The following is a 25,479-nucleotide window of genomic DNA, read 5'->3' as shown; positions in this document are numbered from 1 at the left end:
CATATTTAGAATAAAGAAAACAAATATGGAGGAAGATGTTTAAGTACAACAGCTACAGAAGTTAAAACTAAAATCATTTAGGTATGCTGTTAGTAACCTAACACTTTCTCAATGTAAACTATTAATAATATTATTTTTTTAGCCAAAAATGTTAGCTTTGCACAGTGGCAGTATCGTAGCCAATGAGGTTTATCCGAGGCACGATTATTGCTAATTGAAAACTTAACCAAAAATGTTTGTTGCTGTCAGATAGACATACTACACTTTGGCTTACTATAATGAACTATGTGTAGTAAATGACATCTATGAATTAAATGCTGTCCATCTCTTGGCAGCTTATTTTCTACACCTTTAAATCAAGTGGTTTTGACTGGATTATTTTTAGCTTCTCTTCCAGTTTTAACATTCTGTAATTCTAGGAATTAATGTTTTTATTTAGAAACTGATGCAGGCATAGGAAATTAATGGTAGCAATAAGAAAAAGCCATCCTATTTTTAATGAAATATATGTATATGAATCAAGCATCTAAAGAAGGTTGCAGCATCAGATACAGGCAAACAGGCTCCATGTTTTCATAACTCAGAACTAAAGAAATAACTAAAGCCCAAAGTCAAGATTGGGACAAGCATTTGTAGTGTTGCATTTCTTTATTTAATAGTCTTAGAACTTTCCTGGTGTTTTTAACTGGGAAATGCCAGTGTCCAAGAGTGTGAAGGGTGCAGCAGAAGTGTGATGCAGCCCCAAGGGACATGGTCACATTGTGTTCCATATGCAGTTACATGGTACTTGCTTAGACTGAAGTACCAATATAGTTGTGTCATATTTTGGCCTTGGGAGCAAACAACACTTTTTCTCTAGAGTAAACAGAGAGTTACTACAAAACCATCAACCAGCTATGCTGCACAGGCCTTGTACTTTGCAATTATTTATCACTTTCTCTTCAATGGTAATCCTCCCCTAAGATTAGAGAGCATTTTTAGATTGCAGTAAAGTCATAATGCTGAAAAATTATGAACAGAAGGCCACCATTCTTTTATGCTGCCTCATGTGATGTACTAAAGGTTTTCAGACAAACTTATAAGCCCCCACCCACCTATAAAAAAGATATTTTTACTTTGTTCTGTTCTTGATGTAAACACCTGAATTAATGATACATTTATAGTAAGAAAAGTCTGTAATTGATATCGGGATCTAGGATGAAAAGGCTTTAATATCCTTTCTTTCTGAGTTAGAAGATGGTATTTTGAGATGTTTAGTTAAGTGCCAGTATTTTAGAAGATTCTAAATACTAGCAAAGTAAGTTTTTTTCATCTTGTTACTTTTCTCTTACTATGGCAGCCTCTATGAGAGTGGAGGAGTAAATAGCAAGAACATTGATTGCTTCATTCATTCAGCAAATGTTTATTGAACATTCACTCCATGGTAGCACCTAGGCTGTATAAATAAAGAAAATAAGGCCCTACTCTAGAGCCCCCTTCTGATAGCAAACAGAATGGAGACAGGTCCGCAGCAGGCCAAACGGTACCAAGCCAGGATAACATTAGAGCATCCTGCCCTAGGTGGCATAGCTTATCTCCTGTCCTGAGTACCCTCTCATTTGTTTAAAGGTTAGCAGCCTTTGTTTGAAATTCCCTTCCATTGCAAAATAGAGTAGTTCCAGACAAATGTAGCTTTTATTAGTTTGTTTCAACTTGGTAACAACTGTCTTTAAGAGTGAAAACCCTTCTAGATTGAAGTCTGTGGAAAAACAGCTTTTTGATAGGGCCAGAAAAATAAAGGCACAAAAGTGCTCAGACTCAAAAAGTTTGAAGGAATTGAATCCCCAGGGATACTGACTTTGGGGTTTTGTCAGAGTGTTTTTATCTTCTGTTTCCCAACATATCTGCTTGGTGTTGTGACTTAAAAATTCATGGAATAGAAAAATGGGTTCACAACTTCGATTTCAGTGTCAGAGAAAGAAATGAGGCTCGGTCTTCTCCCTCCTTTATCATCCCTTAATGATGGAAAGAGATGAAAACTGATGACCTTTCAAGTCCTATAATTACAAATTTTTAAATGAGCCATTTAGAATTTCTCTTTTAAGGATGCAAATTAGTAATCATTTGCTTCGCAGTGTGATACAGACCCACAGGGTTATATTAAATATGTGTAATGAAAGGTTTATGATCAGGACAAAGTAGAAAATTATACCATAAATCACATTTTCCTCTTTAAAAGATAGCAAATTAAATATTCGTGTATTGCCAGCTAAGATTCACAAAAGATGGTATCTTAAAATATTTATGTAAAACCTGAACCCTTAAAAAAAAAAAAAAACCTGAACCCTTCCCATCTATTAATTGTAGTTCAAGGTTTAATTTTAGATTATAAGATTTGCGTGTGGAGGGGACACGTGTTCTGTTTTTCGGGGTAACGTATGCATTATTTACAATATTTATGCTTTTAAGGGTGTCCAAATAAAATATAGATTCATTTATTATTCTGACAAAAATAGTCTCTGCCTCCCATCTTGCCAGTCTTTGCAGAGCAGTTATCAAACATTGCTGTACTTTTGCCATCACTGTGTCAGCTTCTTTAAATTTGACTGACTTTCAGACTCTGCATTCAGTACAGACAGCCTCAAGTTGCTTTAGCATACCACCAAGCATGCTTTTCTTACTTAAACATTTGTGTTCCTTACATTACTCTGTTAATTCCTACCTCACACCTTTTGAAATCTTTCTAGAAGACTCTTACAAAGCTAATATCTCTATTAGTTCCTTTTGCCCACCACCGTAGCTTCTTCCCCTTCTTTTTTGAAATTCTAAAATAATGTTACTAACAGAGGATGGTTAAACATCTTTCCAAATTCTGCTAACAGAGGAGAGTTAGAACATTTCAAATAGTGGATAAACATTAATTAGACATTTTTAGCACATACACTTTTGAGTCATTTAAGTTTATCCAAAGATATGGATATCTGTCAGTTGGAGAGAAAAAATATCTAAATGAAACAATATTTCACTATTTCACTTTATATCATGTTATTAGACTTGTTTCTTTTTATTTTTTTATTTTTTTTTGACTTGTTTCTTTTTAAAGAAAGGGTATAAAATCCTTTAGGCTGCATATAATATACAGTATTATAGGATAATATCTAAAGCTCCTAAGAGAAAACATTGTGTGAACACTTAGGAATGTGTGTTACTGTGAGCATTTAGTAGGAGTAAAATGTATAATGAAGTTTGGGTATAAGTTTCTAGTTCTCATATTTTTACAGTAAATGGTAATCAGTAGTTTGAGGAACTCATAAGAACAAATCTCATGAAAAAATAGCACTCAATTTTCATCCACACCTCAAATAGTAGTTACTAGCATGCTCTTTAGCACCAGATTGGAATACACTTCAGAAATCTATTTTTCTGGGCATTCTTTTCTGTGTTAGTACCAAGACGTGAAGTTACATTGTGATAACCATGGAATGGTGCTTCTATAATTTTTAAGCATTCCTAATGCTGTGGTACAGGTAAGAAATTTCCATCTGTGGAAGAGGATCGGGAGATTAGGGAGAGGCATGGAAGTGTCAGGATATTCATCAGCACCTTATGCTCGCTGCCTGTCTTCACAGGGGAGGAGCTGTGCTCGGGCCTCAAGCGAGGCTGTACTTTGGACTGCCCCTTCGGCTTCCTGACTGATGCCCACAACTGTGAGATCTGTCAGTGCCGCCCACGGCCCAAGAAATGCAGACCTGTAATCTGTGACAAGTATTGTCCATTTGGATATCTGTAAGTATTTCTTAATTCAGAAGATCTGTTCTTAATTATCTGTAAGTTAATGAAACGTCCATACTTATTTTTGTTAGCTGTTTTGTGTCTGTGTGTGAATGGATCAATGATGCACTGAATCCAGAGTATCTATGCTTGCTTTGTTCAGTGAATGAGAGAGCAGCAAAAGGAGGGTGTCTCCAAAGATAAAGATTCAGTGCTACTCTTACTCTTTTGTTAAGATGGACCAAAGCCTTGATTATACCACTGTCCTTTGAGCCTCTCTGTGAGACTTCCTCATTGCAAAGGCCTTTGGACACTGCTGGGGGGCATGGAATTGTCATGAGATCCTAGTACTGTATGTGCCACAACTCTTCATAACTGTCCCAGTAACTGTTCAGTGATGATTTCTTTAGTGTGTACTTCAAGATCACTGGACAGCCACGTATTGGCAACATGGAGTGTGCTTGCTTGCCATGCCTCAATATCTTATCTTGGTGCTGGTCTATAGTTTATAATATTTTTTCTTCACGTAGTAGTACATTTTATGGATATCCTTAGAGATAAGAACCATGACTTTTATTTTCAAAAATTTCTTCATTGAGCCAGACTCCATGAAAATCTAGATTATTCCAGGGGGACAAAGTACTTGACATTTGTTTAGTGTCTCTATTAACATCTATTTATGCCTTTGTATTAAGTTGGTCCCTCCAAAAAAATACCTTTCATCATCTTGCCTATCATTTTTTCCTTAAAGATTTATTTTAGAGAGAGATAGAGCACCTGCACAGGTGGGGGGAGGGGCAAATGAAGATTTATTTATTTATTTGAGAGAGGGAGAGAGAGGCAGGCAGCAGTGGGGGAAGGGCAGAGGGAGAGGGACAACTCTCAAGTGGACTCCCTGCTGATCACAGAGCCTGATATGGGACTCAGTCTCACGACCCTGAGATCATGACTTGAACCGAAATCAAGAGTTAGATGCTTAACTAAGCCACCCAGGCGCCCCATCCGCCTTTCCAATTTTTAATATATTTGTGTAGTACTAGTAATTATAAGGGACTTAGATTCATCATCTCTTGCCTACCATTGTAAAGTTACCATTTTTAATGGTTCCTCTTAGGAATTCTAGTTTAGCAGGGATAGGGGAATAAATTGGGAACACTCACTCTCCTTTAACAGGTCGCCAAATTAACAAACTGTCACTGTTCTTAATCCTAAAATATGACGGTGATAACCAATAAAAATATTATTTCTTAGCTTTACTCCTAATATACAATAAAGTGTTATTATCATCATAGTGACTCTAACTGCCTGCTGCAGTATTATAACAGCTCAGAATCAAGGCTGAATTCAAGTCCAGCCTTCACCTTGGAGAGAAGTCTCTTAGAGGACTGTAGAGTCCATGTCATGTTCCTGTCAGTAAGCACATTTAGGGAGGACCGAGTAGACCATCGTAGACAAATGAGCACTTTATCAGCTAGAATATGTGTTTCAAGGACAGCCTCTGAAAGAAATGTTGAACACCCACCTTATGGGAGCGTAAGGATGACGGCAGTGGTCAGGGCCCCCATCCATACCTGCTAAGGGGATTGTTACTCTCTGTGTGCAGCAAACACTTAGAAAAGGGGGAGGGTGGGCAGGTGGATGGATGGATGGAGATGTAAATGAATGAACAAACAAATCAGGTAAAGCCTCAGTAAAGCTTAAAAATAACATAGCTGGGCTGAGTATGAATAATTCATTAGATTCTCTGTTCTTGTTATGTTGACATAAATAAGTAGACCCCAGCACTCCATTCTCATTTCACTTAGCATATTGTAGTTTAATTGTCACTTGGGCAGTGGTATACCAAGGGTTTCCCATAGAGCTGTCATCTCTCAGAGTCCCTTAATTTATCCACGATGAAAAAGAACAGGTGTGTGTGTGTGTGTGTGTGTGTGTGTGTGTTTTAGTTGAACACCACTGTTGCCACTTAGGACTACTTGGGATGAACCTGAGGGTGAACAGAGTGACTCCTCCTTGTCTGAGGCCCAGTAAGCCAAGTAGGGCAAAGCCTGTAGAGGAGATGTGGATGGAGCCTAGGAGTAGACTCAATCCTGTGGCTGGTAGACAGGAGACAAAGTGAGCTCCTCTGTAACATTCTCCTTTTAGAGAAAATCAGGAATGTCTGTTAAGAATTTTTTTTCCCAAAAAATCTTTACTTAAACCACTGTGATATATTTCATAAACACCTATTTATTTATTTCACATCATCTTTCCCATCACAGAATTTAGGCACTCTAGTTTATGAAAGTGCAGCCTTTCTCCTTTATCCCACATGCTTCTTTCTACCCCATGTATGGAGCCTTGTTCAGTTTATTCTTTCCTAACTAGTGAAATAATGAGTGAACCTTGATCACAGGGCTTCTCAACGCTTTTATTCTTTATCAGTCTTGGTCTGGCATTCCCAGATCCGTGGAGCCTTGGGTTCTCCTTTTGTCTGCTCTAAGTTCAGCAAAGCATTCATTAATATTTCTACTGGTGGGGTGCTTGGGTGGCTCAATTGGTTAAGTGTCTGACTTCAGCCCGGGGCCATGATACTGGGGTCCTGGGATGGAGCCCCACAAGTTAGGCTCTGCTCTCAGCAGGGTGTCTGCTTATCCCTATGCCCCTCCCCCTGCTCCTGCATGCTTACTCACTCTCTCTCAAATAAATAAATTTTTTAAATCTTTTAAAAAATATTTCTACTAGTGTCTGAAATTCTTCAAAGATTATGAAGATTGGGAGGAAGGTTTACCTTGACAAAAGGAGGACTTTTGCCCCAATGCTGGCCTCCGGTATTGACCAGCAATATATCCTTCACCACCCTATTCATGGAGTTCTGCATTCATCTTTTTTATACTATAGTACTACTTTTCCTAAGTAAGTCCACAGCCACGTCACTGGGATTCTGACAGTCACATCCCAGAAGCACAGTAGTGCTGGGGCAGTTCTCGCCCTTGGCCATGGGTGGGTGGTGGTCATGGCCAGAGAGAGCTACTTACACATCAGTCCACGAGTTTTTGAGAACATAAGTCAATTCATCCTGCTTAATAGTAGAATCACTTTGATGACCCTTGGTCTGAGAGCTTGGATATCATTTGAGACTTTTGGATTTTCTGACCTCTGACAAAATTTTAATTACCCAGGAAGAATAAGCATGGCTGTAACATCTGTCGCTGCAAGAAATGCCCAGAGCTCCTGTGCAGTAAAATTTGCCCCTTGGGTTTCCAGCAGGACAGTCATGGCTGTCTTATCTGCAAGTGCAGAGGTAAGTGTGATCCCATGACCCTTCTTCCCCGCCTCAGAGCAGCCAGGGCTCAGAAACAGGAGGACATAATGTAAATGAAACCATTTCATTGATGACTGTCTACTGAGACACAGATGTCACTTTCTGTGGGTCCATCCCTTCTTCTTCCATCTCACTAGAATGAGAGCTCAGAATAGAACTTAAAGTAAGCATATCATGGACAAGCACATTTGACCAAATTAGTGACTTTGCAGCTCTTCATTTTTACCCGTCTTAGGAACGTTAGCCTAAAGGACCTTTATCATGACCTTTGCTTCTGTCTAGCAGTGGCTTGATACAATTGATGCAGCAGAGAGCCCTTTCCAGAGCCTATGCGGGTAGGCATGGCTAAGCAGCCTGCTTAACTCTTTTCTGGTAATGCAGTTTTCTGTGGGAATTTAAACTTTTGAATAAGCACCTGCCAACCTACGTCTCTACATATGCACGAATCCTGGGCATACATTTTGTCTGGGACTTCCCTGTTCAAGACGTCCCTGAAGCCACATGAGCGTGCACCCTAACTGCCAGTTCTGCCCTTCCCCCAGCTCCAGCCTGGCCACCTACCCCAGGATGCAGGATGTTTTAGTTGCCAGAATGATCCACAGGTTCAGAAATAAATGATCCTTAAAGTTTGTCATATTTTTTGGGAAGTTAAGCAATTACCACCCTTAGCAGTGTGTTAGGGATCAGAGTAAACAAAAATCTAGTCACTGATTCAAGTGTGCCACTGAACAAAAATCTGTTAGACTCAGGAGGCCCAGGATTTCCCCTTTGGGTGACTTCTAGAGTGATTAATCTGCATATATTAAACATATATGTACCATTTGCTATAAAATCAGTTCTTGTTTACTGTGTAAACCATGAGGATGTGGAGTGAAATGGGGTAAGAACTATAATCCCATCGAGAGGAGAGACACATATTTGCAGGTTTTTTCCTATTTTTCTTTTTTTTCAAAGTTGAGAGCGTATTAACCTAAATTCTTACCAAGAGCCTTTCCCATGTCATGAACTGTCCTTTGTACAAGTGATTTTTGGTGGCTGGGTCGCATCACCTGTGAGGACACTACTACAGGCTGTTTCTCCTGTGCAGTAGCTGCTTCTTTACCAGGCTGCCTTCTGTCTGTCCAGAGGTCCTTGCTTCAGCCGGGCCACCTGTCCTGTCAGGCACATGTCTGTCCATGGATGGCCATCATCATAAAAATGAGGAAAGCTGGCATGATGGGTGCCGGGAATGCTACTGTCACAATGGACGGGAAATGTGTGCTCTGATCACCTGCCCGGTGCCTGCCTGTGGCAACCCCACCATTCATCCCGGACAGTGCTGCCCGTCATGTTCAGGTAAAAGCTGGCTGCCATCGTGTGTGCTCCCTAAGCAAATGACTTCTGCCTTGCAGGGCCTCATTACATCTGTGACTCTGGGGGACATGCAGGTGATGACCCCTGGAGCACATTTCAGTTCTCTGTGGCTTTTGTCATCTCTAGCCACAGAATCAGCCAGGTGCTGTCAGTGATTTGCCAGAAACCAGAGAAAATGCTAAAACTTACCTAAAAGGATTCTCCTCACTTTTTTAATGGTTTATTCAATTATATTGGTCTTAGAACTGTATTTTTTTGTAAAGGTTTGCAGACCTAGTATACTTAAACTCCAGCTCTCCATTTTATAGATAATGTATTAAGGCTGAGGTTTTAGTTAATTGGAGCGGATAGATGCTAACTTTATTACATAAAAGCTTATTATTTATAAAGGAATATTTGAAAGGGAGAGAATTATTAAAGTCTGTGGCTTTTGCCCTTTTTTAAATCAATGGCTCTGTGGTACTCTTGCCAAATGGAGATATTTAGAGTGACCACACATCCCGAGCATTTAAAATCATAATGATGGTAATCAAGAGAAGTTGCTAGAAGAACAGACCAGATTATATAACTCATGGGGGTCTGAATTACGGTTGTCAATAACAGTAATTATTACCATAATACCTCATCTACTGCCTTTCATCCAAGGAGCTCAACATAGTCTTATTATCCATTATTTCTTCCTCTGTACAGGCCATTTTGAGTTAGAGAAAAATGCACTCGGGCAGTTTTTCATTTGAAAAACAGACACGGAAATACTAACTCTCTTACCCAAAGTCAAATAGTGTGTCAGAAGGCCAGGGAGAAGTGAAGTCTACTGATCTTGCATCAGATCTCTTCTAATGTTGGAATATATGTAGTGTTAGATTTCAGAGTCTAATTACTTCTCCTCTGGCCAGTCCTGTCCCACATCTCCCTGTGGGTAGATCCACCTAGTCAGTGTGTGCAGTCAGGAACCCGAGACGCATCTTTCTCCAGCAAGGTAGGCCCAGCCTGAGAGAGGAGGTGGCCTTGCCTGCCATGGTGGGAGCGAGAAGAGGGACAAAGTCCCTGTTAGCTCTGACCTTCTGCAACCCTCAGTAACTGAGGTATCAAAGTGCCAGGCAGCCCCCAGACCGCTGTAGAGGACCAGATGATCATGTTTGTTTGTTTTCCCCATAGTTCAGTCATATGTGGCCCATATTGAAAGTTTCTCTTTTCACATGCTTTGCTAGTTATATGTGAAAAACCACTAGTGTCCATTGAAACAGAAGATAAATGAACAATTTAATGAAATAGTTCTGTGTTGACAGGAAGGAAAAAATCGTTCCAATGAAGACCCCATGCCTTAATTTTTGGCATGAGTATGTGGAGTGTGGACCACACCTAGGTCTTTGCTTTGTTAACCTTGTACCCAGTGAAGAAGTCTAAGCTAGATTGGTTCAAATGCAGAGACATTACCAAGAACAGATGATCGACTTAAGAACTGAAAGTCAGTGGAACCAAAATGAGTTTTCTCTGTTATAGGACCAGGGAAAATTCTTACATAAACGTATACAGGATTATTGACGTATTATTATGGGTAGTGAATATCTAGATATGCTTCTGTAAGCACACACACATATATAGATACGTAGATTCTTTTTTTTGGAAATCTGTAGTGGATTACTGCTTATGAATAAAATGTTCTGATGAGAGACCTCAGAGCTGTTGCATTCAGGGACTCTTACTTTTTTTTCTTTTAAGATTTTATTTATTCATTCGAGACAGAGAGAGCATGAGCAGGTGGAGGCGCAGAGGGAGAGGGAAAAGCAGACTCCCTGCTGAGCTGCGAGCCCAAAGTGGGGCTTGATCTCAGGACCTGGAGATTGTGACCCGAGCCAAAGATGCTTAACTGACTAAGCCACCCAGGCACCCCCAGGGACTCCTTTAAATATTTTCTCCCCTCTTCTATTCAAGGATCAGCTGTATTCCTCTCTGGGATGGGTGAGCAACTCCTAAACTCTCCTGATAGATTTCACCAAATGCTACTGTTTCTTAGGTGTTTTCTTTTTCTCTCCCTCTACATTTGTCTCCATCTCTTCTGCCACTCATGTATTTGCCCTGAGGCACGGGGTATGGCAGAGAGGTTAGCAAGATAAGATGCCTGCGAACACTCAATATTTTCTTCTGACCATTTCCCTTGTTTGTTTGTTTTTAAGATTTTATTTATTCAGAGAGAGACACACACAGAGAGAGAGAGAGAGAGAGGCAGAGGCAGAGACACAGGCAGAGGGAGAAGGAGGCTCCATGCAGAGAGCCCGATGTGGGACTCGATCCAGGGTCTCCAGGATCAGGCCCCAAGCCGCAGGCGGCGCTAAACCACTGCGCCACCGGGGCTGCCCTGACCATTTCCCTTGTGTCAGCGTTTAGAAGGGCAGTAATTGGCGAGCCTCTCTAAGTCCTTTTTGAAAGGAGAAGGCAGTAAGGGAGCCTTTTCCAACATTAGTCTCTTGTCACTCTTTCAAACAATTTTGGTCTTCTCTGTAAAACATCTCGTCCCAGCTCACTTTCATTCTGATTTCCTTCCTCTCCACTTTGCTCATAACTGCAAAGTTTGGTCTGGTAGCAAACATAAGCACTAGCTAGTGTCTGTTCCCTGTGAGATCTCCACTCCATCAAAGTTCCAGTCTTTACTGGTTCCCTTGAGACAGAGCTCAGAAGGTAACAGCTACTTTCTGAGCTGGAAATCAGCCCATACCCCTGAGTCTCACTGGAGTTGTTGACTCTCGTGCCAGCCACCACTTTGAAAGTAACATCATGGGAGCTCCTCAGAGATTCCAGTTCTGAGCATCTCTGCAAGATAGGGTAGCTGACCTGGGGCCCAGTTTCCACTGGACTCCAAGTATGAGCTGGCCCCTGTATCTTTAGACTGCTTCTCGGCAGGGTTCACCACTGTCAACGCCTTCTTGAAACACTTGTTATATTTGGATTATACGAATATGGTTAATGTCCTCATACTTCTCATTTCCCCAGCACAACTTTAGGGCAACTCCCAGCACCTCTGCAGACATGTTAAACATTAAATTCCCTCTCTATCATTATCATCTCACCAAGACACCAAAATCGCCTCTCCTCTGAGGAAAGAAATCATAGTTATCATCGGTCTCTGGGCATTGACCTCTCTTGATGATGACATCGTCAAGCAAATGTTTAGTCTCAGGTGAGGGTTTCCAGACTGTTGACTCTGAAAGAGCATTCCTGCTCAGTTTGCTGGCAGCTGGTCTAGGTTGGGGTGTGGCCCGCTCGGCAGCGGGATGTATTTCCGAGTATAAACGTCCCCAGAATCCTAGAGATAATGAAGCGGATGGGGCACAGATCAGTTGGAAGTCATGTTTAATCTGGAGGCATATCTGTGATCCAAACAAACATAATCTTGGGTTCAAATTCCTTGTCTGCCCTTAATACTGAGTCTTCTGTTCCTTGTATGTAAAATAGGATCCAATACCTACCTCACAAGGTTGGTATAAGGAATAAATGAAATAACACAGAGAGAGCACTTAGCGTGGAAATTGGACCACAGTAAGCATTCAGTAAGTGAGACATTGTTATTCTAGACACTTCTCACACATTCAGAGATCCCCTAAGAGGCCCTGTTCTCTTCTCGACAGGAAGAGTCCTCTCGAGGTAATTGAATTCCCTTATTGAAGTCTGTCATTACTGTTGACAGACTGGAACCACTTGAACTTCACTTCTTGAAACCAGCTCTTCTGCTCTTGCCTTCTGTTTCTGTGCACGGGATATTTCTTCAGTATCGTCTTGATGAGAGTAGAGGGAGATACTCTACAACCACTTCTTCTCTGTCCCTTCAAGCAGACAACACCAGCTTCTTCCATTGGTGGTGAGACTGCCGTTGAATAACCTCTTGTGTTCTCATTTTCTGTCATTTCCCAGATGACTTTGTGGTGCAAAAGCCAGAGCTCAGCACCCCCTCCATTTGCCATGCCCCTGGAGGAGAGTACTTCGTGGAAGGAGAGACATGGAACATCGACTCGTGTACTCAGTGCACCTGCCACAGCGGGCGGGTGCTGTGTGAGACGGAGGTGTGCCCACCGCTGCTCTGCGAGAACCCCTCGCGCACCCAGGACTCCTGCTGCCCGCAGTGCACAGGTAACAGTGCCGGGCCCTGGGCTGCCCGCATGGGGAAGGGGACACCTCATGCACTGTCGTCCTGCAGGACCCCTGTGGTGGGGAGGAGGGGAGGCACAGTTGCCTGGAACCTGGAATGAGGGCAGGAACCTCATTGGCTTCAGTCAGCTGCATATTTGTGTCATTAATATGTCTGGCCGCTGTGGCGACTTTGAGGGAAAGATTGTTTCTTTCTGCCTTTCTTTTTTTTCTTAACAAGAAAATCATTACGGTTTTGCAGTGAAAGTAGCACTTGTAATTAACACCAGAATATATTTCTTTTTTCCAGAAGGTACTTTGTATATGTAACATCACAAAGTTGACAACACAACAAGTTTTATTTTGTTGCTGCTTAATCTTTGGTCTTTTCAATTTAAATCAATAACCATTTACCTTTTCAGTATTTTCAGAGGATTTCTGCTCAGTAAAACATAAACCTTTATGTTTCATTACTTATTTTCTTTTATCACTCTTCTATCCATATGCAAGCGTTTGTAATGTTTTTCTCTCCAGTTCCTAAGGCGAATAGACACTCCTATGCACCTGGCTTCGAGTTTATTAACTTACTCCTGGGTGCCTTGTCCTTTTTTTATGTATAACTTGAGAGATGCTTCAGTGATAGCCTTCATTTTAAACATTAGGACTTACTGCTTTATATGTCAGTATTCCAAAGGTTCTTACATCTGTGTATAAGAGCATCTCTGGAGGGCTCTTATTTTAAACTAAGTCACCTGTCCCATAGTTGATCTTTCTGAACTTTCCATTCAGAGTTGTGTTGCAGCAATTTTAAAAAGTCTTCAGATGCCAAACATCATTTTCTTCACAGTAAATTTCAACAGTAGCTTTGATAAATAGTGTATTTTACATCTGGAAAAAGACCATCTCTAATCTTAGGATACTTGCATCCTAACAGAGTCCAGAAATGATATGTATGAACCGTTAGAAGAGTTGTGTCCTCCCCCATAGTGATTATTTCACTATTATTTCACTTGCTAGCCGGGGGTAGAGCAAGGTTTGGAAATGGAAAGGTTCACAAAGAAAGATCAGGTATCCCTGTGGGTGGTGATAGTTCACCAAAGTAGGAAAAGGAACAGAATAATACTCCTTTTTAAAGATGTATTGAATTTCTTTCATTCTTTATTGCATAGAGTTGGGAAGCAGCATATAGCACAGAAGAGAGGGAAGTAGAATAGAAATAAAAAGACTGAATGAACACCAGTGAAGGAATAAGTATAAACAAAACAAGAGTTAGCAATTGGAATTTTAAGTATCAAGAAGGAGTCCCAGGGGCAGGAAGAAAATAGGAGAGGCACAAGAAAGAAGGAAGATAGCATTGGGCAAGATTCACAGATGACCTTTTCAGCCAGGATTGGGGTAGGGGGTCTCCTGCCCAGACTCTACATCTCAGCATCAGGTCCCACTCTAGGACTGACCACATGTCTCAGTGTACTCTGGGGTCTTCTCTCGGCCTTAACAAGAGGCCTCCAGGCTCTAGGGAAATCATTTCACCTGTTGTGTCATGGCTTCATCATGGTTGTCCCTGCTTCCTCTTCTAAATTTTTAAATGTGAGGGTAGACGCTGCTAGCAAGGAGTTAAGTTCTCCTAGCCCAGAGGAATGTGGTGACCAAATTATCCCTGGACGTGGATGACCCCAAAAAGTTTACTGAGAAAGTAATCCCCTCTCACCACCTTTAATCCATATAGATGTTGTCTGTGGGACCATCCCTAAAATTAGACCCAGAGAACATTTGGTGCAGTGAAACTAGAGTCTCTTTTTCACTTGGGACTGTCAATAGGAGATATGATTATATGACTTAACGAGAGGACATAGGCCCATTCCATCTTGCCAACTTCCCTGTGTTCCTCCGAGAGAACCCAAAACAAAGCAGTTGCATTGCTTCTCAAAGAAGCTCTTGTCATAATCAAGCTGCCTGGCTCTGTGATGTATTCGTGAGGTGGAGAGGAGAATGTGACAGAGCTTCTGCATCACTGGGATGACTGCTTATCTACCTCAGTTAGTTCTGGTTTGTGCCTGAAAGTAGCAGACTTGATGGAATTGATTCTGAGAGGCGCATATAATTCTTTGATCGTGTGGCCATTGAGGAAATGTAGAGGTTTGCTATTTCTAAGCTCTTGAGTGGTGCATGTGGTTAGCAGTGCTTTCTCTCACCAGCACTGTTACGACATTTCTAACCTAGGAACCTCACACTATCATGTTTTTCTTTGTTATATTCCAGTCAGGTCTCTGCTTGAGGTTACAGCTTTTTATGTAATTTCAGTGGATGCCAAGACCCAAAGAGATATCTGGGTTTTCTGGTAACACTCTTTTCTGTTTCAAGTTGTAACTATATCTGGGAGCCCTCTGGTCAAAGTCTTTAAATAGCAAAGACATAAACAGCTTGCAGATGATCTCTCTGGGTACATCCTTATGAGTGATTTAGATTTCCCATCATCTTTCAGCCATTAACGTGAATACCTGAACTTTGGAATGTTACATCTAGGTATTTCAGTAGGTGCAGTGAAAGTCTGTTTGGATATTGATGAGTTGGGACTGCTCATGGGCACAAGTCAGAGAAAACCCAATGACAGTTTTTAAACAAATAGAAGTCTCTTTTCCAAACAGGACAAGAAGTTTGGATGCAGATGTTTATTAGCATTGATTCGGGGTTTTAGAAGGACAAGGTCCTTCTCCTACATGTATGACAAGGATATTGTAGGTGCAGGCAACACACTCGGATTCAAGGCAGGAAGAGTGTGAGAGTATCACCACATCTGCCCTTCTACTAAGAAAATAGAAGCTTTCCCAGAAATCCCTTCATTAGCTACAACCTGGTGACATGGCTACCTGGAAAAGCAGGGAGCAGGATTTGTCTTGTTTGACCATCTGTGGTGACCCAAATCCTCACTTCCCCACCCCACCCCATGCCTGAAAAACCAGGATTGTGTTAAGTGTCTATAGAGAAAGAGTAGAATGAATATTGTACAAACTACTAACCAAATCTCTGTAACAGGTCTTTTGTGGTCTTTATTGTTTTGCTTTTAAAATGTAAGAGCCTGCACAAATCAGACTTGCTATTTTGTTTCTAAGTCATTTTTACAGGAGGCACACAGAGCCCTAGTGACCAAGTATGCTTTGAGTGAAACTCACTATGTTGCACAGTTGGTGGCCAGTAGCATCTTCTTTTCCCTGCTGACCTTATGTTCATTTTTCCAGATGAACCTCTTCAGCCTTCCTCATCCCATAATGACAGTGTGCCTAGTTACTGCAAAAATGATGAAGGGGATATATTCCTGGCAGCCGAGTCCTGGAAGCCTGACGTCTGTACCAGCTGTGTATGCATGGATAGCGTAATTAGCTGTTACTCTGAATCCTGCCCTTCAGTATCCTGTGAAAGACCTGTTTTGAGAAAAGGCCAGTGTTGTCCCTATTGCATAGGTAAGACCGAGAAAAAAATCCTTTGTTTCTACCTTTGGCCATTAAATTTACATTGACAGCCATTTGCCTAGATCAGTTCGTGTTTTTGACATGTCACACAGACCCAGCGTAGTACTATTAGGCAGGAGAGTGATGTGAAGGCTGTGTTCATGAGGTAAAACATACTAAGAATGAAGAAATGCTCTCTCAGAATGTTGTGATGTGATAGCACTGTCATCTTCTATCGGGCTCCTTTGCTGTTTCAGGGTTTCCAGTATTGAACTCTTTTTTTCCACCCTGTTATTTACAGTGGTCTTTTTATACATGTAGAAACATCAGGTCCCATATTAAGATACACTTAGCACTTAAAGCTTGCTGCTGCCTTGAGATCAACTAAATACAAAATACTGATTTAATGTCCCAGTTTTCCTCTTGTCCTCTGACACTTAATTGATTCTGTGTAAACCATGCAGTTTGTTGTTCATATTGAGGGCCTAGGGACACAAAGTGAGGCCTGAGAAACTGACAGAGTCCTCTCTTTCTTGTGACCCATGGGGATATAGCCTGTCAACAGAAGACATTCATATGTTTGCCCATGACATCTGTACTGAAACCGGTCCTAAGGACATAAGCCAGATGCTATTCTGGAGTCCAGAAGGCAAGGCTCAGACAGCTGGCAACTCTAATAAAGCCACAGTCCCCGCTCCCAAGGCTCTCACTCTCTTTTATTGCTTCTGTATTGAGTAAAGCTTGTGAAGTCAAGTGAAAGACAGTGATACAACTCAACCCAGTAGTGAACCTATAATCAGAATAGTAGGTAAAAAATCAGTCAAGCTAGGTGAATCTCAGATATTGTGCATTTACTGTTGGGAGATTTTTGCATGCTTTCTGGATACAAGTAATGATGCACATTTGGGGTGATACTTGAGGAAAAGGAGACATCGTCTGGCCACAGTGCTTTGTAGCAATTCCTATATATGATCTGATGAATGACATTTATGTACATGTTGGCCATAATTCCAGCTTATCAAGACTGCCCCGTTTACTTGACTATTTGACCTCTGGCTGCTAGATAGGAGACCACTTCCTCTGAGTCTATTCTGAATGTTGGTATATAAGAGATGGAAAGATACTCTAAAAACACAATTTCTGCTCTCCGGAATTTTACAGAGCTAGATTTTTCTCAGTGTAATGGCCAGAGAGTATTTAAATGTATGTTTGAAAGCTGAATTCTCTTAATACAGTGACCACCTATATAATTTATTCTTCAAACTATGATGCATTTGAGAGGGAAGTGAGGGTTGTTAGTCATGATGGGGCAATAGCTCTAGACCAGGAGCATCCCAACCAAATTAGGACATACAGTTGGCCTAACCTCTTAATGACCATGAAGCCAAAAAAAAAAAAAATGTATCAAGGCATATATCCAACTAAGTGCTACTTAGTTTTTCGAAGAACTGACCAGGATTTATAAAAAAACTGCCACTGCCTTTGGTGAGATCTAAATAAAAGGTATAAACTGGCTTCTGTTTCAGGCCAGGGGATTGGCAAAAAGGAGAGATATACAATCAGTACTATCATATTTAAATATCAGAACTTCTGTACGGTTTATAAATCAATCAGGGGCACTTAGATCATAGTTAGAAACCAGGGCCCAGGAGCCTGCGAATTCCACATTACCTTCAGAGGAAAAATCTGGCAGGGAATCTCTCATGTTGAAAATTCTCAGATAATTTTGTTGAGATAAAAAGTTATTGTCTTTTGCTACTTACTTGGTAAATTTCTAATTAGTAAATTTATTTCCATATGATAAATAGTAAATCACTTCTTTTTTAAAACCAGTTTAACAAATTTAAACTCATGGAAAGAAACCTACAAGTCCATATTCTGTGTCTTTCTTGTATTTTGTTGTTGTTTTAGGGGTTTTTGTTGGTTTGGTTTTTTGGCCTTCATATTTCCTATTGCAATTCCTTTATGATTTAGACCAATGCTTCTTTAGTGTGAAGAGGGAAATCCAATTTGGTCCAAATCTTTTACTTTGTTTTCAAGTTAGTTTGCAAGCACTTTCACTAAATTTGGGTTCATATAAGCTCTATAGTAGTAGAGTGGAAATTATATTTCAGTTGTATACACATAAACACACACAATGTTGCAGGTATAATTGTATCATATAAATCTAAGGCTTATCTTCAGGGGAACATATTGGGGAGACTTACTAACATTTGATGAGTGATGCTGTATTGTTACTGTTTTATCTTCACGCTTCATACATGTTGTTTTATTATGGAGTCACTGAGCCCCTTCTATCTTCAGGGGAACATATTGAGGAGACTTACTAACATTTGATGAGTGATGCTGTATTGTTACTGTTTTATCTTCACGCTTCATACATGTTGTTTTATTATGGAGTCACTGAGCCCCTTCTATATATACATCATACCCATTTTGCAAGTAGCCTTGTTAGATTGGCCTTCATCCTTTCTCCCCTTTATGTCCAAGCATACAAAGTTAAGTTCAGTCCATGACTGTGATAGGAGGATTGGCCTTTTTAGGTTTGTTCTTTTATCAGATGCCTACCAGCCTGTCCCTCTGTAAGGGCTCCAAGCCTGGGCAGTGCTAGCACACTGCAGGCAGTTTCTGGCTATGCCTCAGTAGAAAAGCCTGCATTACCATGCAGAGACCACGTAGCAAAGGAAAAGGACATGATTTTGCATTTCCTAAAGCACCTGATTATGTCTCCAGCAGGACCAGAGGACCAGGCCTTGCATCGTCTCCTGTTTTAGGTGCTCTCAGTTTGAAACCAGCTCCTTAACCTAGATAAACTGTTACCAGGATCACATTTGCCTCACCCCAGCCTGCAGTGCTGACCTCAACATGGCTGCAGGTCCCTGAGTGAATATTCTCCCTAATTAGATCTCTCAAATACAGATTTCTAAAAACCTCAAACCAGCCTTTAATCTGACTTCTCTTTTTAGTGATAAAACCCCTAAACAAAAGCATGCTTCTTTTACCTTGTGAAGTATCCTTTTTTCTTACCATAAGAGAATTGAAAAGTGGTGATCCTATGAAAAGTAGTATAATTATGAATATTTGTGTTCTTTTCAGCTAAATTATCAAGTCACTAATGTGCAGTGATAATGCTTTTCTTTTGATGTGTGAAGGCCTCATATTATGTGTGCTAATTTAATAGAATGTGTAATACAGACATAATTAATAGGATTGATGATTAATTTTGAAAAGTGAACAGCTTTGTCTCATTACTTATAATACCCCTCATTTGGGAACTCATCCTTGTACTAGAAAGAAACTAAGTAGTAATTACCCAATCATTTTAATGGAACACTTTCAGATTCCCTAATTTTTTTTTATATTCCAGTTTTATTCATAAATACACACAAATTTAGATTTTACTTTCATAGGCTTTTTGACTGTAATGATGGCTTAAGGAATGGGGAGCGAGAAGCAGAAGATGACTCGAGCATATCAATCAGGTGAAGATAAAAGGTCTGGTGGGAATTCTCATGTATGATGGCAGATTTGATATGTGGTTCCTCGTAAACAGCAGATGCCTTCCGTATGACACACTTCATCATGCAAGATAGCATCGTGGCCTCATCACAGACTGCATCCTACCTGCCTTTCTAGAGCAAAACCGATTTCTGTGAGGTCTTTATTCCATCACTTGTAAATGACAGTAAATAATTCGGCTTGCAACCCTTACTTAGTAAGTGCCTGTGGGGATGCTGGCCCTGACCCCATCACCCTCGCTCTGATGTTTGTGCTGGTGATGCTTCTGCCAAGGACAAGACTCTAGCAGCTTCTCTGAGGGGCACCACCATCAGCATCCCAGTGGGCCTTCATCGTGTTCAGAGGCTTAGTCATTTCTGGACAAATATTATAAAGAAAGAGCACTACACTGGTCATAAAGATCTTTCTTAATTTAACTTATGAGTCTTCAAATCCATATTGCTGCAGCATCATAGCTGCTGTTGACTCTGCAAATGAGGATGCTCAGGTGTGCCCCCTCGATGAAGCCAGTCTCATAGAACAGGATGTTCCTGAGTTAGCACCTCCTGTGTTGGCCAAGTCCTTATTACCCATGCATAGAATATTGTTTTGAAACTTGGACTTTGGCAAGTATTTATTTATTAGTAACCATGTGTTATTTTAGAAAATATTTGAGGTCAGATATTTAAAGTCCTATTTGTTGGCTGGAAATCTCTGAGTCAGTACATCCTTCTCACTTAAGAAATTTTTGTCAAAGGTCTGTTCTTTCTGGATGCTCGTTGGCTCTTTGTGTGTGTATATTTCTGTATGAGAGAGATGAAATTATATGCTTATATGTTATAAAAGTATGTATGTGCAAGTTACACATATGTGTGATGTAAACAAAATTAAGGTACTTTCTAAATCTAGTATCTTTTAAGTGTCTTTAAGTATCCCATACATTTAGGGGTCTATGAAAGTGAGTTCCGGTATGAGTGGCACCCGGTCATATACTTTTCTGGTTAGAGGTTAGCTATTTTTTTTTTGTATTACATGTATCTTATTATTTGATATAGAGCTTTCATGTGGAGTTAGGCTGGCTTGGCACACTCCATTGGTTGTGATGGTATGATTCTACTTCCCCTTTATTGGGATCTTCAGCTAGAAAATGATTAATAACATATCTCCTTAGCAGGGCAGTGTCTACAGTTTGTCAAGCCAGTCTTATATGACATTCATTTTTGTTTAGATTTATGTTTATGATTATGCTAATTTGTTGAGGTATCTTTTCTTAGAGATTACAAATATAAATAGTATCTCTGTGGAACATCTGTTGACCGTTGTGTATTTAACTCAGCCCAGAAGTCAAACATAGCAAATATTTAATTTTACATCTCTAAGACATACACCCACAGAATTAAATGTCATATATTTTTAAGCCATGTTATGATAACTAGCATCTCCATTGCAGCATTTTTCACAGCTGTTTCTCCAGTATGTTTTCTTAAATACTTCTCTGTATTGGAAAGAGAGCTTACTTTGGAGCCAAAGGGTACATTCTAGCTTTATGTGTCAGTGACATAAGAAACCCTAGCTGAATTTCCCATCTATGAGATGGGGGCAGTAATATTGTTCTCTGCTTCACTAAGATGCTATGAACAGTAAATGACATGGTGCACATATGTGAATATATTAGTCAACACAATGTGAATTGAGGCTCAGCTCAGTTCAGTGACAGCTCTTCCAGCACAGAGTGCAGCTGATCTGGGTCACATGTCAGATGGGTTCTGGTATCGCACTTTGAATACAGCACCTGCCTCTCTGCGAGCAAAAGGTCTGGACATAGCATCCCGATGATGAGCTATTGGAGGATGAGAATATTTTAGATAATACTTCCATAGTGTACCTCACGCTGCACACTCTTAGCTTGAATAGCCGACCACTGCTTTCATCACCACATTGTGATCCAGGAAGAGACAGCATGCTTTCTAAGGCTTTGTAGTACAGCTGGCTTGGGGCAGCACCCTGCACCCAAACCTCAGAGCTTTACTGTCCTTTCATACCGCTGGACGTTACCAAGGGAGAAAGAATGGAGCTCTTTTAGTTCTGTTTACTTTGGAGGCTAGTCCCATTTGAGGAGTCCGTGAACTTGCAGTGCATGACCCGCCATGATTCCTCCAGAGTCCAGGGCATCTGTAACCAGAGCATGCTGTGATCAGGAGGAGCCCCAGGGTCCTTCCTGCACATTCTGCAGAGCTCTGGGTTCCTGAGGTCCCAACACTGCCACCCCAGTGGTCCCAAATAGTGCGGAAGTGATTTAGGTAGAAGGGAAGGGGAGTGGGACGCTTTTCTGTGTGCTCTTTCAGGGGCGTAAAGCTACAGACATTCTGGTCATTGTGCACCGTGCTAACTTCAGAATGGGTTTCAGGTTGTCGCAACAGAAGTACAGTGTTTGATTTCAGTTCAGGTCTTCTCTGCACCCTGGGAAGCACCTCATCCTGTACGCACCATATACTGCTTTCTCTTCACACCCCAATGTCCCTTTCAGGCCCGAGCCATGTAAACAGGTATTCCAGTTTCTGTGGTTAACTTCAGCTAAACCCCTGAGTGGCATTGTCCTTGGGCTCCAGCACACAGTCTGATTTTAAAGAGGTCTGTTGCACAGAGGGGAGGCTGGCACTGGTGTTTCCAAAGAGATCCACTAGCACATGCCTTTCACCCCTTATTTGTCTAGTGACTGGGGAAAGACCTTCTCCCTACAGAGGGTTACATTTCTGATGAGGAAATGCGATCAGGCCTGAAGTCAGCGGCAGACCCTGGTGGGGTACTCCCAATCATACACAGGCTGTGATGACAGGAACCTTCTCTGGGAATCCAGTGGGTTCCACTCTCAGGTTTTATTAATAAGATTCTGTACTCTGTTCCACAGATGACATCTATCCTAACGGAAGTATTCTGTTTTCCTCATTTAGGCCACCCTCATCTTTCATTGTACCTGCCTCCCTTCTAGAATACATTATATATTTCCAAAATGGTTTCTGTGTATAATCTCCATGGAGGATTGTCAGCCTTGTAAGAGATGGGACCTCAGTTAAAGTTGAAAACGGAATATTTCCCTGAACTTCCATATATGAAGTGCTTAATTGACCCATAACATACACATAATGCATGGATTAAGTCCTACCACTGAGAAAGTCTGTCCTTTTTTCGTGCAGTGGGAATCAACCAAAGTCCTCGTGTTTACCAGTTTGGTGAGGTTTCTGCTTCATGGAGCTCTGGAAAGTTTTTAGGTATTTTTTTTAGTAACTTTATTACTTACTTTTTCCAGTATGTTGAAGAAACTTGAAAGGTTTTTTTGGTCTCTAAAATACACCTAGACTCCCTCCCCAAGAAATAGAACAAAATAAAGCACAAATGGACTTCCAAGAAAGGTCTTAAAATGGTGGCCAGATCTGCTTTCAAAGTATTTGAGACATTATATATAGAGGTAGGAGTTGGCCTGCATGGCAATATTTGTCTCAGTTTTCTCCTTCTATATAAATGAATTAAGAGCAGATGTTTTACTTATTAAAAGCTAGAAGTTACAAGGTACTCAAGTTTTTAGTTAAATCAATAAATATTTTTTTGCATTTTTAGCCAAAAACCTTTTACTCACATGCTGATAGAATACTACGTATATTAGATCTGTGCCTCGTTGCAATTGTCTGTGCTAACCTCCCTTTGATTTTAGCAAGACTTCAATTGAGATCCGCTTTTCCATTCTTCTCCAGTCAAGAAAGGTCCAGTGGGCTAGCATATTGAAAATCAGTCTTAATCTGTGCCTTTGAGTCTGTGCACCTGTTGGTGACATGCGAATTATTGCTCAGATTCCTTCTTTGTTGCAGTTTCTGTTTGTCTCCTCTTTATATTAACAAAAGTAAAGCTGGTTTCTTAAACAGGAGGCACATATATTTGATTTCTTCTCCAAACATAGGGTTTGTGCCCAACACATGCCCAACTTTGGGATACAGAAATGAGGATGAGATAACAGGCCAGGGATCTGGGTATTTTATCTGTTAAAAGAAGATAAAATATAAGATAATAGTAGCATTTTATTCCTCTAGGGCAGTTAGAGAAAGATCACTGCAGTGCAGTTTTAAATTTATAAGCTAAAATTTTGGAAAGTACTTTCCCTACACTTCCCAGAGTCAGCTGCTTCACTGGTCATTCTTGGCTGCCTTTGTCACCCCCTTTTCTGAGTCCCTCGATACCCATTAGTATACCTCGTACCTTCTCACACCTGCCTGAGTGATCTCACTAATGCTTTCTGTAAGTCCGTCAGACCTCAAACTTAGGAAACTGCATTGAATTAGAGCACTGTTAGCTGGGCCTGCAGTTTGCAGGGCTTTCCAAAGGATTTAGCACATGAGCCTGGACCTGGAATCCTATAAAGCTGATGAGATCCTACCGATCCAGGAGGGTCTCCTCAAGGCAGAGACCTCACCTGCTTTGGGCACCACTGCATTTCCAGTGTTCAGGACTGTGCCGTCCACAACTGTGTGTAGAAAGGACAAGTACCCCCTTCAGTACTGCATTGAATTATTTTGTGGTGGGACTTATTCTGAGAATAAGAACTGTGTTTAGCTTCTTGGCTTCTGGGATCCCAGAGCAGATTACTTCTCAGGACTCTAAATAGTGCCCTGGAAATTTGAAAGACCTGATGCTGTTTCTATAGCTGCCTACCTTCTTCTCAGGAAGTGACTCCCACACCGACACTTTGACTTCATGACCACCACAACTAGATTTAGAACCTAAAGTATCTATACAGGAAAGTTGTCTCCTGGCAGCATTTGAAGAGCCCAACTGTAGCGCAGGTTCAAGTGGATCTTTGTTTTCAGATCCTTCCACTGAGGAAAGGGGAAAAAGTCTGAGACTCTTCCTTTTCAGAGGCTAATGTATATTCCTCATCGTAGTCAGATTCCAAGCAAAGCCGGAGCTACCACATCAGTGATTTGAAACACTAAATTGGATCTTTCTAGAGGAAGGAAGAAAACAGCACAGCTGTGGATTCTAGGGTTTCCCCAGCTATTAGTTGGCTTTATGGTATAATTAGTAAAAGAGCTCAAGAGTAAAAGCCAAGTCCCACTTTAACAAAAGAAGAAAAGAAGATGGCAAAGTTTAAACAGTTGGAAAAGTCAGCTTTGAAGGAGTTAACATTTCAAGACCTTGCACTTCTTCCTCCCCTTTTGTGTGAACCAGAAACAGGGAAAATGAAAACAAAAACATGGAGTTCTCCAAATTCCACCACCGAAAGACATGTCGTACTTTTACTATAGTCATACGGGATGCTGTGTAACAGTGTTACTTATATTTGAATCCAAAAAAGATAAAACATGTCTGTGTGCTCCCGGAGTTAGAAAGTTCCTTGGAGGGAGCCATCACGCACAAGCTCTCTGGGCTCCTGACATGCTGTTGGTGATGACTGTGGAAGCCAGACTCCATCCTGCAGTGGGGACTTTGTTTCTGAAGGAGGCCAGAAGTCGTTTAAAGCCAGTCTGACGGATGAGAGAGGCCAGAGCTGAGGAAACCAAATACCGAAGCTGATCTAAACCAAGGAGTGGCCATAAAATAGTAACTATCTTCATTGCATGTGTCAAAACTTGGATGCCTCTGCAAAAGGAAAATTCTAAAGCTGTGTGAAGCAAGGGCAGTATTGTGGGAATACATTTATAGCCCTCTACAGTGACTGCTTAGAAGGGGATCATATTTGTTTGGATATATAACTCCTGATGTGTTTGTCCTAAAAATAAACCTTATTATATTAGTGTCATACCTCATGTTTTTCTTGGAACATTCTCCACTAATCCTCTTCTTCCGAGAGAGATGTTAGAGATTTGCCTAAGGAAGACCATGAGTCCTCAGTAGCCACTTCATTATCTGTGTTCCTTCACAGGACTGTGCCAGATGTATGATGCAGTCAGTTGAAGGGTAGATTACCTTTGAAGATGAAGGCCTTAACCCCCAACAAACGCCAGGGGCAGAAACTCT

General features: G+C 41.0%; 1 protein-coding gene and 1 non-coding gene across 13 annotated transcripts in view; both read left to right on the top strand.

The window, feature by feature from the left end:
* Positions 1 to 25,479, top strand: part of CRIM1 (cysteine rich transmembrane BMP regulator 1) — a 186,843-nt gene that overhangs the window by 139,825 nt on the left and 21,539 nt on the right. For 8 of the 12 annotated variants that reach the window (XM_072767305.1, XM_072767304.1, XM_072767314.1 and 5 more), the window contains 5 exons: positions 3,609 to 3,765; positions 6,912 to 7,033; positions 8,180 to 8,389; positions 12,317 to 12,532; positions 15,766 to 15,987. In XM_072767305.1, the coding sequence (XP_072623406.1) occupies positions 3,609 to 3,765; positions 6,912 to 7,033; positions 8,180 to 8,389; positions 12,317 to 12,532; positions 15,766 to 15,987 (927 nt within the window). The remainder of the gene's footprint in view (positions 1 to 3,608; positions 3,766 to 6,911; positions 7,034 to 8,179; positions 8,390 to 12,316; positions 12,533 to 15,765; positions 15,988 to 25,479) is intronic. The other 4 variants (XM_072767313.1, XM_072767312.1, XM_072767308.1 and 1 more) reach the window with 1 other exon arrangement.
* Positions 154 to 294, top strand: LOC112935315 (U4 spliceosomal RNA). Its single transcript, XR_003238152.1, has one exon. It is a non-coding gene; the product is annotated as a U4 spliceosomal RNA (small nuclear RNA).

Source organism: Vulpes vulpes, chromosome 8 (genome assembly GCF_048418805.1).
Source record: "Vulpes vulpes isolate BD-2025 chromosome 8, VulVul3, whole genome shotgun sequence".
In the NCBI taxonomy this organism is placed as follows: Eukaryota; Metazoa; Chordata; class Mammalia; order Carnivora; family Canidae; genus Vulpes; species Vulpes vulpes.
The sequence above is the reverse complement of the archived record's forward strand: the minus strand, read 5'-3'. Positions and strand labels throughout refer to the sequence as shown.